The sequence below is a fragment of the Phascolarctos cinereus genome, unplaced genomic scaffold (genome assembly GCF_003287225.1).
Source record: "Phascolarctos cinereus isolate Bilbo 61053 unplaced genomic scaffold, phaCin_HiC Scaffold_9;HRSCAF=440, whole genome shotgun sequence".
NCBI lineage: Eukaryota > Metazoa > Chordata > Mammalia > Diprotodontia > Phascolarctidae > Phascolarctos > Phascolarctos cinereus.
This window is the reverse complement of record NW_027556402.1, coordinates 224,170,126-224,188,096: the sequence shown is the minus strand read 5'-3', so window position 1 is coordinate 224,188,096 and position 17,971 is coordinate 224,170,126. Positions and strand designations below refer to the sequence as shown.

General features: G+C 38.9%; 1 protein-coding gene across 1 annotated transcript in view; it reads right to left on the bottom strand.

Moving 5' to 3' along the window:
• Positions 1 to 17,971, bottom strand: part of ANO3 (anoctamin 3) — a 310,714-nt gene that overhangs the window by 48,489 nt on the left and 244,254 nt on the right. Inside the window, exon 15 of the mRNA XM_020977793.1 lies at positions 535 to 617. Coding sequence (XP_020833452.1) covers positions 535 to 617 — 83 coding nt within the window. The remainder of the gene's footprint in view (positions 1 to 534; positions 618 to 17,971) is intronic.

Below are 17,971 nucleotides of genomic sequence, written 5' to 3'. Positions count from 1 at the left end.
TGGATTTCTTGATAATAATGACTGCCCATGATGTCAGGTAATATAGCTCATCCAGTTACTAACTGGAAGATATGGACACTGAATGGACATCAAGGGCACCTTTGCCCTCATTACTAACTTCTTTAGAAATACCTGTATTCACACAAAAGTCCATGCATCAGGGATCATTGGCTTGAACAATCCCCATGATACCAGTCCAATCCTGTTGCCATCCTTTCTCTGTCATGTTTTTTCTCCAGAACACATAACTATGTGGGGTTTAGCCCTAGGATATTGATATGGAAGGGGTATATTTCCTCTCCAAAGTGACCATCATCCCTAGGGTGTGATAATGTTCTCAGGGTCTTGTTGATATGGACCCCCTCTCTGGTGCTTGCCTTCCCTCTCAAATCCTATGGACGATGCACTGACCAGGCCACCCCTGTTCCTGGTGAAACTCCGCCTGGTTCAGACTGTTGTCTGCATTATTATCATAACTCTCTCCCGAGTCAATATGTCCCAGGCACAAAAATTCCTAATGCCATCACTGCTTACCTCTTCCTCTTCCCAGTCAATAAGGTCCCAGTCATAGGTCAACACAGCCCTCCTTCTCTTCCAGAACTCCAGGAAAACTGTAGCTGTAAAAAGCAATTCATTCTTTAGCAATATCATGTATTTGTCAGGAGAAAGTGCGGAATGCCCAGCCGGGAGGACATCAGCAAGAGTCTTCCAGATGGGTGGGCAGGGAAGAGTTGCTATATTTGTCATTGAGGTAACTCCCTTATCAATAAAATGACCAATCCATTTGAACTTAGTAATAATAATGATAATTAAAAATAATATCATGTATTTTTCCCTTTAAATTGCTTCATTTAAAAAATGTATCTGAATTATTTTCATAATCTATGCTCCTCCTGATATAGGAAATGAAATAACACTAACTACTGAATAATGAGTGGTACCTTCCTACCTGCTCTGTTTCCCCTACTGATCTCTCCATTTTGATCCCCTTCAATAGAACACCAGAAGAAAGGTAGCTTTGAGGGGTAGCAGCAACATTCAAGTCAGTCTTGAGATATGATTCAGAAATGTTAATGTCTTCACAAAGGCTGCCTTTAAAACTAGATGGTGCACAGTGGACAGAAAGCTGGGCCTGGAGTCATGAAGATGAGAGTTCAAATCCTGCCTCAGACACTTGCTGTGTGACCCTAAGTCACTTAAGCTGTTTGCCTCAGTTTACTCATCTGTAAAAGGGGGATAATTATAACACCCAACTCCCAGGGTTGTTGTAAACATCAAATGAGATAATAATTAGAACATGCTTAGCACAGTACCTGGCCCATAGTTAAGTGCTATAAAAATATTAGCTCTTGTTATTATCTTTTATGTACACGGCAAAATACTTTTTCTTTACTGATATGGTGAATTCCATTGCACAGACAAATTAGAAATGCTGCCTGAAAAGCTCTGGAAAAGTAAGGAAGAAAAAGAAAGACATTGCTATGGTCTAGTCATTGTAAGAGTAATAGAGGGATCTATATGTTTTAAATATAAAAGATAACTAATGAATGGCTGTTGAACAGTTATTCGTTTACTGTACTTTGTTCTCGGAGAGGACCAAAATGACATCCCTATGTTGGAGTCAAGGTACAGTGTATCTGTCTGTGACTGATCAGACCAATATGAGCTCAGAAGACTCTATCACAAGTTGGGCACCATAATCCACATGTTGAATGAATAAGTAATGGAAAAGTGTTGGGTTTAGAGTCAGAAGACCCAAGTTTGAATCTTGGCTCTGAATCTTGTAACCATGTGTGAATTATTTCCTTTCTCTGAGCTTGTCTGGAAAATGAGACAATGGTATTTATACTCCCTACTGTCTCCCTGAGTTTTGAAGGGAATGTGTCCTGAAGTGGTATAAAAACAGGAACAGAATTAATCAATGAAATGGTCTTTGTTCCAAAATACCAAACCATTGTCACCACCAAAGGATGGACACAGTAGAGATAGGGCAGTATAAGGGCTGGGGGGACTGACTGCAAAGTCAGAAAGATGTAGCTTCAAGTATACATTCTGACTTTGTAGTCAGTAAGATGTGGCTTCAAGTATACATTCTGACTGTATGATCATGGCTAAATCACTCTACTTAGGCAGTTCTATGAGACTGGAAAACTGTAGACAATTGTTGATCTCCTTACATGGAAAAAGCATATATATACCTTGAATAGCCCATATTGATGGAATCTCCTGTTTTCTGTCATCAAATCCAGTGTTCTTTCCACTCTACAGAATGGTCACAGGAATCTTAATGTATGTCATAATACTTTAGATCAATTCTAATTTCTTGATTTTATAGATGGGGATACTGAGGACCACAGAGGTTAAGTAACTGGCCCAAAATAATCAATAGGCAATAATCACTTATTGAGCAGATAGCTACTAAGCCCCAGGTGCTACACTAAGCTCTGGAGATACAAAGAAAGGTAAAAGTTCCTCCCTCCTAGGAAGAATCTACCACAATCAAAATCTAAAGGGGGAGACATCACATCAATAACTATGTCTAAGCAATCTGTATATAGGACCAAGTGGGGATAATCAACAGAGGGAAGGCAATAGAATTAAGGGAATACAGGTCCTTCATGGGAGAGTCAAGAGTTGAATCCAGGAGCCCTCTGTCTACAAATCAAGGGTGTTTCTCATAGGAATTTGATGCCTCCCAAGTGACAAAACCACAACACAAATTGTATTCTCCCTTCTCTGAGTTAAGGATTCTTAACCTTCATTTTGTCATGGACCCCTTTGGCAGTTGGGAGAAGCCTCTTGACCCTTTCTCAGAATAATGTTTTAAAAGCATAAAATAAAATACATGAGATTATAAAAAGCAACCTATTCTATTGAAACACTGCTCCCCCTCCCCCACCCTCTCTCTCTCTCTTTCTCTTTTGTATACACATGTTTACAGACCCTGCTTTGATGCTTATCAGCTATTGTTACTACGGGCCAATCATTTAACCTCTATTATCCTCAGTTTCCTCATTTGTAAAACAGAAATGGAAAACAATCAAAAAGCATATATCAGGTACCTATTATGGCTACAGAACATTATGGCTATTGAACAACAAACAAAAAGTCCCTGGCTTCAAGTAGCTTATATTCTATCAAGCATAAACAACACTTGTAGAACTTATTTGTTCTGTGAAAAGCCTCAAATGAGATTGCAAGTGAAGTGCTTTGCAAATCTCCAAGGTCTATGTCAGCTATTTAAAGACTCTAATTAAACCAAGGACCTTAGATTTGGATTAATCCCAGTTTCCACCTGTAGCTTCCTTCCATCAATAGTGATTTCATGGTACCTTTGAGGGTTTTATGACTTCAGAAAAGTTTCCATTCTCAGTTTCAGTGCTAACTTGGTTTATATTAAACTTTGTTCTTAACATTTGTACTCAGAAATTTGTTTCTTCTTTTCAGAGTGGAAATCAGAGGGAAAATAAGAGACACACATTCTAATAGAATAGTGCCCAAGGATATTTTAGGCTAATAGAATATTTTTTTAAATTGAAAGCATCTTAAGCAATTGTACTATAGAGCAGATAGTTTTAAAAGGCAACACAGAAAAATTAACAATTCCTTCTATTCCTTAATATTGGAGACCTTTCCTGGATTTCCCAACCTTAAGACATTTCAAATATTCTTATGCTGCATTATACTAGCAGAGTTGTGATATATGCCATCCCACATATTGAAATTTCCTTAAAATTTAGAACAAGCTTTTAACTGAATATGCCAAGGTTCTGTGATTCCATCAGTGTCAGAACTACCAGGAGCCAACAAAGACACCAATTCTTTTTTGACTTAGCAGACAAGTCTTAAAGTCACAGAGACATTAACCAATTAGTCCAGAGTCATGTAGCCATCAGGTGTTATAGGTGAGATTTCAACCCATGTATTCCTGATTCCAAGCCCAGTGCTATATCTATCTACCCCATCTCCCTGTCTCAAGGAACCACTTTTAGTCCAAAATAAACGTACCCATATCTTTATAATTGGGAGGCTGCCTGGTGTATGGGAAAAGCTGCTATCTTTGGAATCAGAGGACCTGGGTTCAAAACCTGGATCCCTTCCTGTCAATCTGTATGACCTTGGACAAATCCCTTGCCCTTTTTGGGCTTCATTTCCTTGTGTATAAAATGAAGGAGTTGGACTCTAGGTGATCCCAAAGATCCTTTCCAACCCTAAATTTATGATTGAACTCAATAATTTCTAGGATCATAAAACACAAAGACTTCAAGGTCTTCTTTTGAAACTGAGACACAAGAGGTGAAAGTGGACGGTCTTGCCCCAGTTGTACAGTTGTATTGGTGGTGGGGCTGGGATTGGAATGTTAATCCTTTAATTCCCAGCCCTGGGTTCTTTTCACTATACAACCCCAAATCTAAAAAAACAAAATATAACAACAGTAAACAAACAGAGATGGCCAAAACAAGTAAAGGCTGTTCTGAAAGGCAGGGGTGAGAGAGAATCAAAAGGACTTTTTTCATTATCAAAGATGAGAACTTGAAATTTCTTAAAATAAGCTGGAGCTGGAATGACTGTTTATCAGGAACAGCAATGCTGAGACTGCCAATTTGGATGGGGTCCAAGTACTACTAAGTCTTCCACTCAGCTCCTTAGATTTATTTTTAATAACATTCTCAAGCACGATGTGCTTACCCCACATGGTATTGCAACTTCCCACTTCACAAAAAAGAAGTGGGATCATTGTCAAACAAGTTCTACCCGTGATTTTGGGAACTCTTTGATTTCATTCCAGAAGAATATTTACAGCACAATTTTCATTGTTATCCCCCCTTCCCCTCTTTGGAGGTGTGTTTATTTTTATTTTTTTTAATTTTAATGATAACTTTTGTTTTCACATTACCTTCATTTTCTAAACAATTCCTTATTATTCCTCCATGAAGTAAGATACCTCTTGTAACAAAGAATAAAAAATCAATTCTTCCAAACTAATACATCAAATAATCTATCAGTAAACACTGATTAAGCACCTGCTATATACCAGGCACTGTGCTAAGGGCTAGGAATACAAAAAGAGGCAAAAGACAGTCCCTGCCTTTAAGGAGCTCACACACTACTGGTAGAGACAAGATGCAAATAAATATATGCAAAGCAAGGACATACAGGATAAATAGGAAATTACCAGAGAGAAGGTACTAGAATTAAGAGGGATTGGGGAAATTCCTACAGAAGGTAGGGATTTAGTGGGCATAGGAAGGAAGCCAGGGAGGTAGTAGTCAGAGTAGAATAGGGAGAGCATTCCAAGCATGAAGGACAGCCTTAACAAATGCCTGGAGCCAACAGATGGAGTGTCTTGTTTGTGGAACAGCCTGGAGGCTGATGAAGTGTCTGGAAGTGTCTGGAAGTAAAGTGCAGGAAGCCTGGAAAGGTAGGAGGGGGCCAGGCTATAAAGGACTTTGAATGCCAAATAGAATATTATGCATTTTAAACTGCATGCAAAAGGGAACCACTGAGTATGAGGGTGACAAGACCAGACCTGCACTTCAGGAAAACATCAACTGAGTCTGAGTACATGCCACTCTTTACGTTCTCTGCAAAGACACAGAGATGCATTTTCCCATCTTTTCCATGGGAATAAGCTTAATCAATTAAATTGTACAGTGTTTGGTTTAATTTCTTTTATTATTGTTTTTATACTTTTCATTTCCATTGTTGAAGCCACCACGTGTGTTTTCTCATCTCTGCCCACTTTATTCTCCATTAGTTCAAATGAGATAATTTTAGGGTTAACTCCCTAGTCACTAAGAAATGGTGCATAATAGAACAGTTTACTAGTTAGGATGAGTATTAGCATTAATGGTTGGATTAAAGGTTAATAGACAAATAAATTCTAGATGCTGGAAGCCAGATTTGAGAATCCTTAGCAGAGATATGTTTGTCTTATTAAGTTTAAAAGCACTGAATTCCCTCCAAACCTATGCCCACCCTCAAATAGTACTTAATTATAATAATGATTTACAATTAGTGCTTAAAAGTTTGTAAAATGATGTAGGTGCACTATCCTACTTGATTCTCTTAAGAACCCTATGGAAGAAGTGTTATTATTAACCTCATTTTATAGATGAGGAAATAGACTCAGAGAAGCAGGTCAAGTTAAATCAACAAGCCTTTGTTAAGTACCTACTATGTGGTAAGTAATGGGGATACAAAGACAGGTAAAAGCAGTCTCTGCCCTCAAGGAGTTTTGCAGTCTAATGAGAGAGAAGATATTCAAACAACTGTGTACAAACTAGATACATACAGGGTAAATTGGAAATAATCTTAGAGAAAAGGTAGGTGACATAACTTGGTCAAAGTCTTGTTAACTAGTGTGGGAGGTAGAATTTAAATCTATGTGCAGAGTGCAGAAGATTCTCTACTATGCCATGCTACCACTGCTATCTATTGGCGTGTGTGTGTGTGTGTGTGTGTGTGTGTGTGTGTATGTTTCCATGAAGGATGGAGATTTGAGAGGAAGCATGGCATAATGAATAGAGAAGATGTTTTCAAAGTCAGGGAGACCTGGCTTCATGTTCTTCTGCTGACATATACTGGTTATATGACCTTAGACAACCATTTAACCTTTCAGTGATATCAGTTGCCAATTTGCATTGGTCTAAGGAAATGAGAATTCCCTACACAAAAGGGATCACAGGCTAGTAGCAAAATTAAGAGGGAAGGAAGGAAGGAGGGAGAGGGAGAGGAAGATGGAGAGGGAGGGAGAGGAAGAGAGAGAGAGAGAGAGAGAGAGAGAGAGAGAGAGAGAGAGAGAGAGAGAGAGAGAGAGAGAGAGAGAGAGAGAGAGAGAGAGAGAGAAGAGACAGAGAGAGACAGAGAGAGAGAGAAGAGAGGAAGGGAAAGGAGGGAGAGGGAAAGAGAGAGAGAGAGAGAGAGAATATGAAGATAAGGTAAGAATCAGGATGAAAAGGCATGGATAGGATGAGATCTATACTATTGGAGGGAGTACCTGGTAGAAAAGAGCCCTGAATTTGGAGTGAAAGGACCTAGGTTCAAATCCCAACTCTGACACTACCAATTCAGTCACTTGACTTCCTTGGATCTTAGTTTCCTTATCTGTAAAATAAGTGGGTTGGACTAGAAGGCTTCTGAGCTTCAGTCCAGATCTAAACCTATGATCCTATGAACTTGCAGATCCACTGAAGTTCATTTCTATAATCCTTCAGTGTTTAGTTTCTTACGCCATACAAATTATTAGATAGAACTGTCCTTGGTGCTGAGATGGACAAGTACAACTGGCAGGTTTACATCCATTTGTCTTGTCTATTACTTATGCTTTCTTTAAGATTGTAGAAGGCCAAGTGGAACCCACAACCCCATATGTATTAAATAACAACAAGTATTTGTCTTTGCCTTGAGCTTGTGGGGTTTACAAAGAGCTCCATGTGGATAACTCAATTTCACAGCCATATCATCTCTACGTTTTCTTTCACTCACACTATCTCTTTCCCAAGTCCAGAGGAATGCATCTAGATTTCACTTTCTTCTTTCCTTATGATTCATGCATAGTCAGGCTAATTTAGTAACTCGTCCCACCAAGGGTTCTAATGAATACCAAAGTCAATTAAAAAACTAGCTCAGTTCTGACATTGGAATATCAAAGTATCACCACAATGACATCTGCTAAAGGTGAGAGATAAGCATTTGGATTAGGTAACAATAGAATTTTAAAGAACTAGAGCCCTTCTTATTTGGAAAATAATGTAAATGATCTCATTTGATCTTCCCAATAACCTAGAAAATTAGCAGCAAGTATTAATACCCTCATTTTAAAGGTTAAGGAATTTGCTCAAGGTCAGCCAACTATTAAGTGTATGGTTGTCCCTCAATGGCTCAATCAGGGCACTCTTGTTCAGATATACAGTGAATGGAACCAACCTCTGATTTCTACGATTCAAGTAAGGATTACTGAATTGCTAGTATCCTGGGGAGGGCTGTGTCAGAAATTCTGGCCAAGATAAATACCTGAACTCCTTCCCCTTTACACACACACACACAAACACACACACACACACACACACACACACACACACACACACACACACACACACACACATGAAGAGACTCAAGGAAAATGCAGCCTCTCATTTTAAATGCTCTTGTGAAATTCATCACCATTCACTGTCCTCTTGCAGTCCCCTGCTCTGCATCATACTAACTCCACCTTCATTTCTTCTTGCCAAACCCCAAGAAGCTGCATACTTAAAAGAATCTCCATACTCAATGACCTTATGAAATGGTAAGTTATCACTTCCTTTCCCACCTGCTCTGGAGGGGTGACAGCAAGGGAGAGAATGTTCCCATGGAAACAGCAACACCTGCATGCCACTCCTACAATGTGCCAGGCACCTGGCAGTATCTTCTCCCTAAGGCCTTTCCCTTCCTCCAGGAGAAGGCAAACCCCTCTCGACTTCATGCATATGACTTAGGGGCACCTGCTGATGCACAGCTGGCTAGGGTGGCTGGTCTGGGTAGCATCATGCTGGTTATGGTTAAGTTCAGTGTTACGTAGCCAACAATCTCCCCATTTTCTATAGATCCTTATCATAAAATTCTATCAGCTGAGAAATACCAAGTACTCTCCTGATTATTTTCTCTATTGCCCTTTCTTTTCCAGGTCTGTCCAGCTGTGATGAGAGACTGCATTGATCATATCTGTCTCCTGAAGGTTCTTATTAACCCCTATCATGAAAGCTTTCAGTGGAGGACAAATGTTGTTCATCTCTTTGACATCCTGAAATAGTTTATTTTGGCTAGATGTAGCTCTTGTAAGGGATTTAGATTTAGAGGTAAAAGGCACTTCAGAGGCCACTCAGTCTAGTTCCCTCATTTTACATAAGAGTAAACTGAGGCCACAGAGATGTTAAGTGGCTTGCCTAGGGTCATACAGCTGATAAGTGGGATTTGAACCCAGGTTTTCCAATTTAGGAAGACCAGGTCCGGTGCCCTTTCCATTACTGAGGGACCATAGCGCCTCTCAGCTGATTCTAAAATGGAGATCCTAATATGATGCTGAAATGACAGGTTCTTAGAGTCACCCTCCACCACATCAACACCTTGAGTGACTGTGGATGCAAACTGAAATAGCCCAACTCAAATTCAAGGCAATTTCCTCTTTACTTTGCTACCTCTTTAAGACAAATGGCTACTTTCCTCTCCCTGTTGATCCAGGCCCCCACTGGTGTTGTCAGTCTGCACCAATGAAGAACACATCACGCAATAACTTCTTCCCTTTATGAATGAAGAACAGTTTTTCCAGACATGGAGTTCACTTCCTGGTGACATTTGTAGCATTCACCCCTGTGGTTAAAGGGCCTGTTATCTTCGATGTCACTTCGAGTGGCTAGTATCTTCTCTAAGCTATTTCATTCAGCACAGGTTACATTGTCATCTTTAGAATGTGTAAAGCACAAGAGGAAAAGGCAAATGAGGGAAAGGGAAATCCCTGACTGGATCACAGAGACAGGAAATTCCCAGATAGAGAAGTGCCCACTACCAATTTAGGCTGATGTCTTCTCTTTAACTCATAGTCTTAGCCCACAGTACTGAGATGCCCATGGTCACGTAACTCATATATGCCAGAAGTGACACTTGAACTCAGGGCTTCTCTATAAATTATGACAAAATGATACCACAAAACAGTCTTTGTGGCATATGTTTAATGGACACAATCATTCTTAGTACCTCTCTGTGGAATCCCTCTGCTGATTTTTTTTTTATGCAATTACCCTGATGTTGCTTCTGGTCTCCCCTATGTGATAATTTGCCTTTTCCAACTTGGACAACTCTCTAAACAGATCTTTGTTCTCCTTTCACCTCCTAGATAAGATTTTACCTCCACCTACCAATTTAATTCGTTACTATGAGCAGAATTGTGATAAGACTTTGGGAAAGACAAATTAAGTCTGTTAAGTGATTCCTTTTCTCGGGGTGAGCAGTGACTTGGAGTTAGGAAGACCTGAGTTCAGATCTTGTCTCAGACACTTGCTATTGGTGAGCTGCTCTTAGCTTTAGTCTCTTAATCTATAGAATGGGGCTTCCAGGCTTGTTGCAAGGGTCAATTGATATAACACGTTAAATGTTTTTTAAACCTTAACGCATTATACAAATGCTATTATTATTTACTATCAAGGAACTTAAAATCATTTTTGGAAATGAGATACAAATATCAATGAAACAATCAGAGGACCATCAAGGTGTGTGTCTAAGGGTCCATTGATTCATCAACTAAGTAGGTGATCCCAAGCAAAATCGATCAAATTAGACAGGGGTAGGCATGCATGGCTACTATCCCATGTCATCTACAATACTTTTCCTCCTTTTCCCATTTACCATCTCTTAAGGAGGTCAGTTCTCTCAGCAAGGTGTGAATTCACTTTGTTTTGGGATCCTCACTGTCCCAGATATATTAGCCTTTGTTCCAGTGAACAAAATTGTTAAAGGCAGGCAGGATTCACATAATTCAAGTGACTTTTGAGATTTTTAAGCAGGCCAGGACCCCTTTTCTCCAAATGCCAGAAGAGAGAGACACAAGAGGGTCCTTTGGGAAGACAAAAGTGATATTCTGAAGTTTCCAGAGGAAACTGGAGGTGGGGGCAAAACAGTAATAGATACAAATAGCTCCCCTAAGCCCAAAGTCTGATATTTACAAGGAAAATCAGGAAAGGGCAGAATCAACACCACTAAACCATAAAGATAGAGATTTACCAAGGTAAACCTGATACCTTTCTACAGTTGTCACAAGGTAAGGCCAATTCGTTTCTGAATTAATTCACTGGGCTGAAAGGATTCTGGAACCCTGGGCAGACAGTGTAAAAATCTTTTTGATGATAGAACTGTGTTTAAAAACCATCTTAAAAGTTCTTTCTTAGTTTCCCCAATTATTCTTATCTAGCAGTTCAGAAATATTTTCTATTTTCTTATCTCCAAAGCCCTTCATCCAAAGTTAAACAAAACTTGTTTTCACAAATCTTCACAAAGTGTAGTAAGTACTTAAGAACCTCTTCACAACAAGATGCAGTGACTGAGAAAGTCACAAGACACCCATAACTTTAACTTCAAAATTCCCTTCAGAAAATGAAGGGTCTTCCCAGATGTTGGCCCCAATGAACATGTTCATCTTCCTATTCTTACAGGTAAAGGGGCTTGCAAAGAAAAGACTCTTGTGTTGTAAAGAAAGAAATCCAAGAAGAAAGGAAGCCTTTTTCTTTTTTTTTTTTTTGGTGAGGCAATTAGGGTTAAGTGACTTGCCCAGGGTCACACAGCTAGTTAAGTGTTATGTGTCTGAGGCCAGATTTGAACTCAGGTCCTCCTGATTTCATGGCCGGTGCTCCATTCACTGCACCACCTAGTTGCCCCCAAGTACACCCATTCTTAGTGCTTCAGATTAAGTGGTTTTCCTTTGCATATAAACCTATATCCAAGAGCTGCCAGAGGGCCCTCTCCCTTTTGTCTACTTGAAGGTGACTAACCTTTAGGATCATAATCCCTTCATTAAGGATGCTGCCATTCTCCCCAGTTAGTTTTTGTTGTTGAGTCATTTTTTCAGCTGTATCCTACTCTTCATGAGCCCATTAGGGATTTTCTCGGCAAAGATACTGGAGTAGTTTCCCATTCCCTTCTCCATCTCATTTTATTCATGAAGAAACTGAGGCAAACAGGATGAAGTGACCTGCCCAGGGTCACAGAGCTAGTAAGTATCTGAGGCCAGATTTGAACTCACTAAGATGAGTCTACTTGATTCCACGTCCCTAGGTGCTAGGTCATGCAGTGAATAAAGTGCCAAGCAAAGGGAGCAGAACCAAGAGAATAATTTATATGACATTATACACACATATGTGTATGTATATATGTATAAACATTTAAATATACATACCTATATGTGTATATATATATATATGTATATATATATATATATATATATATATATATTTGTGTGTGTGTGTGTGTGTGTGTATGTATATATGACAGAGAGATTGAGAGAGAGAGGGGACATTATGAAGAAAATAACTCCTTAGGAAGATTTTAGAATTCTGACAAATGTGGTCGGTCACAAATTATGATTTCAGAGGCCCAACAATGAGGAGAGCTACCAGCTTCCTGCCAGAGAGGTAACAAACTTCAAATTCAGAGTCAGATCTCTGGACATTGCCAATGTCCAAATGGTTTTATATGACTATACACATTTGTTGTGAGATTTTTATTTTTCTATTGCTAAATTGTTCCATGAGAGGGGAAGGGAAGGGAGAGAGGATACATGTTTGTTAGCCAGGGAAAATATAAAAAAAACAAAAAACAAAAATATTTTAAAAAGAGATAAAGAGAATTGTGGAATTCCAGGGGAAGGGAATGAGATTTGGAGGTAGAAGGGACCTTAGTGACTAGTGAGGCCAACTTCCCCATTTTAAAAACAAGGAACCTGAGGGTCAGGGAATGTAAATCACTTGGCCAAGGTCTCACAGGTAGTAACAAAGGTAGGATTTGAGCTTAGGAAACTGAGGAAACTGAATCCAGGGCTCTTTTCACCTTACTCTGTCTCTGAGCTACATCCACACAAATCCTTGTGCATCTAAGAGCCTGGAAAGGGTTCCTAAACTCACCCATCTAATTCAATTCCTACTTAATGAGCTTCTAGGCCTGGCCCCATCAGCTGCCAAGCTTCTTTGCAGAAGGGATTCTTGCTGCTCAGCTTCTGGCCCTATAGACCTCGTTAGGTTTGGGGAGGGAGGAGAACCTCACAGAGGTTCAGTGCACAACACTGGCCCAACACATTTCTTTTTTTTTTCTTTTTTCCTTTTTTATATTTGGCTAGGCCATAGGATTAAGTGACTTGCCCAGGGTCACACAGCTAGTAAGTGTTATGTGTCTGAGACTGAATTTGAACTCAGGTCCTCCTGAATCCAGGGCTGGTGCTCTATCCACTGCGCCACCTAGCTGCCCCTCCAACACATTTCTTTTCACTCTTGTTTTCCCCAGGCTGTGTCCAACCCATAGTTCCTCTATTCATGCTGGGAACATGATAGCTATTCAGTGCTCACAGCTGAACTCAGGGATAAGCCAACAATTCAGGTACAGGAGAAATTCTCAGAAGGAAGAGAATAGCTAGGCATGGAAAGATTTCTGAACCTTCCCCTTTGATGGAGATTCAACTGTGAATAAATCCGTAGGATTCTTTCATGTTTTCTTTTTGCATCTTCTTCACTGGGTGTTGTGAAGATCATGTCACAGAATCATACATAGGGCCACAGTTCTAGAACAGGACAGGACCCTTGAGGCCATCAAATGTAACTCCAGTATTTTATAAATAGATAAGTAGCACTCTCAGTGGAGCACAGGACCCAGAGTTGGGAAGATCTGAATTCCAATAATGTCTCAGTTATCTATGCAGCCGTGTTGCTCTGGCAAAATCACCGAACCTCTGCCAGTCTCGAGTTTCCTCATCTGTAAATTTTTATTGTTGCTGTTGTTGCTGAGTCTTGTCTGAATCCCATGTGGGATTTTCTTGGCAGAGATACTGGATATTTGCCATTTCCTTCTCCAGCTCATTTTACAGATGCGGAAACTGAGGCAAAAAGGGTGAAGTGGCTTGCCTAGGGTCACACAACTAGTAAGTGTCTGAGTTCAGATTTGAACTCTAGAAGATGAGAATTCCTGATTCCAGGCCTACCACTCTATCCACTATAGTGCCACTTAATGGCCCCAACCTGTAAAATGGGGAGTAACAATATCTACCTAAAAAAGGTTGTTCTGAGGATCATCTGCAATATATGTAAAGTGCTTTGTAAATCTCATACAAATGTTGTTGTAATTGATGTCTTCCTTCCCTCCTTCCTTCCTTCTTTCCTTCCTTTTCTCTTTTCTTTTCTCTCTCTCTCTCTCTCTCTCTCTCTCTCTCTCTCTCTCTCTCTCTCTCTCTCTCTCTCTCTCCTCCCTCCCTCCCTCCCTCCCTCTCTCTCTCTCTCTCTCTCTCTCTCTCTCTCTCTCTCTCTCTCTCTCTCTCTCTCTCTCTCTCTCTCTCTCTCTCTCTCTCTCTCTTTCCTTTTACAAATGAGAAAATTGAGGGCTGGGGATGTTTAGTTTCTAGCCCAATATGTTCCTTTGACATCTGGGTCTCCAGAAATCACTGGAGGGATTCATTATTTAGGAATCCACTTCCTTTTGGAAAAGAATTCCTCATGGGAACAGAAAAGCTGGCATGGGATGGGAGCAAGGGAGGGAACTGCAAATTAGAGGTTCTTGATTGGGAAATCTGGTGATGTTTTCAGAGAACTAGCAATGCAGGTAATTGATTTTGCTGACAGTTTCCCACCATGAAACTAATTGTGAAACTTCAGCTGACTGACCACAGGAATGCTTATATATCAGAATGAAGACGCATGTTTTGAAGCAACTGTCTCTTGTTATTAATACGGAATGAGTGTGACAACCTAGTCAGTGCATTTTACCACCCAATCAACCCAGTGAGATGGACTTTTAGGCAGCACAATCTTAATCTATCATTGTTTAACTTCTACACAAAATGAAGAATTGCTGTGGGTATTTTATCAGAAATGAAGGAAGGAAAGATTTTTTTTTTAAAGTGCCTACTATGTGCAGGCAGGAACCCTACAAATATTATTATATTTGATGCTCACAACAACCCTGGAAAGTAGAGGTTATTATTATTCCCATTTAAAAGTTAAAGAAATGGAGGCAGACAGAGATTAAGTGACATCTCCAGGGTCACACATCTAGTAAGTATGTGAGGCTAGACTTGAACATAGATCTTCTTGACTCCATGCCCAACACTCTGTGGACTAGGGTGTCCTCTAGTTGCTTCAAGGACACCTTTAGAAAACAGTGATTGTTCATAAGGACCACCCAGTAGGCTATCAGGAGACCCTGTGCAAGATGGTAGTATTAACAAACAATGACAACAACAGCAAAAGAATATTAAAACTTGAATGATGCTATCTATGGGCTGGACAAAGGAAAACGGAAAATTAAATTAACCCAACATGGAAATTAACCGCATGGAAAAAGGAAATTAACCCAACTAGTTGACATCAGTATTTCTTTGTCAGCTTGTGAAACTATGTTGATAAAATCCAACCTTTTAAAACGAAGTCCTTTTTTACTCAAAGGAAAAAATTACTTATATTGAAGATTCACCAACCACCCAAAAACATTAAGGGTAATATAATATGTGTGTGTGTGTGTGTGTATGTATGTATATGTTTGTGTGTATATGTATATATATATATATATGTGTATGTGTGTATATACATGTGTATATATATATACATATATATATATATATATATATATATATATATATTATATATATATATATATACACAAACATACATATATAAAGTTTGAATGCAGGTCTTGAAGAACACAAGGCTGTTCAATTCACTGTGCTGCATGGCTACTCTTATAATGATATGCAGAAGTATGCCATTTTGTACATTTTATACATATGTTATAATCTATCAAATACTATGTATATGGCTATTTTTATATCTTATCAACATATAATATCAGATATTCATGTATAATTGTTTGCATGTAATACCTGTACATGAACTTATTTCTTAGATATAATTATAGATCTGGAGTCAGAAGCTCTGAGTTCAAATCCAACTTCACAAAATGAGCAAGTCATTTAACCTCAAATGAATTGGTTTTAAGTGAGGGACAGCTGTGCAAAGTCACCAGCCTTACTTTCTCCTCCGGAGCCATCTGGGTCCAGTGACCAGATATAGATCAGGACAACTGGAGATGGCCCAAGATGCAGTGGAAGATCTCTCTCTCTCTCTCTCTCTCTCTCTCTCTCTCTCTCTCTCTCTCTCTCTCTCTCTCTCTATATATATATATATATATATATATATATGTATATATATATACACACATATATATGTATATATATATACACACATATATGTACATATATGTATATATATATGTATATATATATGTATATGTATATGCATATATATACACACATATATGTATATATATGTATATACACACACATATATGTGTATATATATATATGTATATGTATATGCATACACAAGTGTGTGTATATATACATATATACATAGGCAGCTACAAGGTGTCACAGTGGATAGAATGCCAAGCCTGGAGTCCGGAAGACTTGAGTTCAAATTTGTCCTCAGGCATTTATTAGCTGTCTGACCCTGGGCAAGTCATTTAATCCTCTTTGCCTCAGTTTCTTCTTCTGTAAAATGAGCCAGAGAAGGAAATGCAAACCACTCCAGTATTTTTGCCAAGAAAACTCCAAATGGAGTCATAAAGAGCCAGACACAACTGAAAATGACAGAACAATACGAGCTTAGCACAGTGCCTGACATATAGCAGGTGCTTAATAAATGTTTATTGACCGACTAACCTACCTCTATCTAACCTCTTTAATTGATATTTTCTGTGAATTAGTGGTGGTCCTGTTTGAAAAGAAAAAAAAATACTCTTCCAAAATTTAAAAAAAAATTGTTTTTGTCTTTTCTTAACCTTTCCCTTCCCCTCCCCAAACAGTCATTCCTCTTAACAAAGAATAAAAAAAAAAGGGGGGGGAGCAATTTAGCAAAACTATGCAACACATGATGGAGTCTGGCAATTTTTGTGATGCCCCATGCTTGTTCCTCAATTCAATGAAAAGATAACCCTAATCAATGCAATAGAAAAACCTCCTGATAGAGTAGAAAGAATAACAGACATGTAATCAGACACCATTGTTTTAAATAATGACTCTACCTCTTACCATCTATGACCTTAGAGAAATGACTTTGAAACCCAGTTTTTCCTTCAGCAAAATGGGGACAATAGCTATCCTACAAATCCCAGGGATCAAAGTGAGGAACAAGGCAGATGGTGTAGGCAGCTAGGTGGTACAGTGGATAGAGTGCTGGGCCTGGAGTCAGGAAGACCCGAGTTCAAATCTGACCTTAGACACTTATTAACAGTGTGACCTTGGCCAAGTCACTTAACCTCTATTTGTCTCAGTTTCTTCATCTGTAAAATGGGAATAATAACAGCAACTACCTCCCAGAGTTGTGGTGAAGATTAAATATGATAATAATTGTAAAAAAAAAGAGCTTAACATAATGCCTGGCACATAGTAAGAGCTATATAAAATGCTAGCTATTGTTATTATTATTGTTTATGTTGTAATTTTCTATACCTCAGAAAGCCCCTAATGCACTCATTCAAGTATCCCCTGTAAGAGCCTCACAAAAAAACTGTCACCTGAGGACCAGCGTGCACAATATGGAGAGACTCAATGCCACATTGGCTCAGGACTTTGTTTTTGAATGCATCAACTCACAAAGATCATCTGCCAACATGTGTGAGAGCTGTAATCTGCAACAGTGAAAGGAGGAGTCATGTTGATATAGTCCTGAATTCTTGAAGTACAATGTCATGAAAAGGACACTGAACTGGGAGTCAAGACCTGAGTGTGAATCCTACTTCTCCATTGCCTGCATAGCCTTGATCAAATCAGGTAATCTCCTTGGGGCTCTCTTTCCTCATGTGTAAAATGAAGAGACTTCTAGAGTCCCTTTCAACTTGAAATCTATGATCGTATAAGAAAAAGAAAACTAAACTAAAATTAAATTAAAATTATGTAAAATTTTAAAAAATTAAATCCTCAATATTTTACTGTGTTATGGATAAGACTGTATATTTTTGAAGGATATATATATTATATATATGTATATATATATGTATATATGTATATATATGTATATACATACACATAAAAGCTAAGTCCTGGCAAGTCCTCTTAAGCTAGAAAGGCTTTGAATATGGGCCCACCAACAGACAGCCCATCTGTCACCACAAGGACAATCTAACTAAATTTGAAGACATTTGTAACCAGAAGTTTATTGATGTTTTTCTTTTTTGGTTTGTTTTT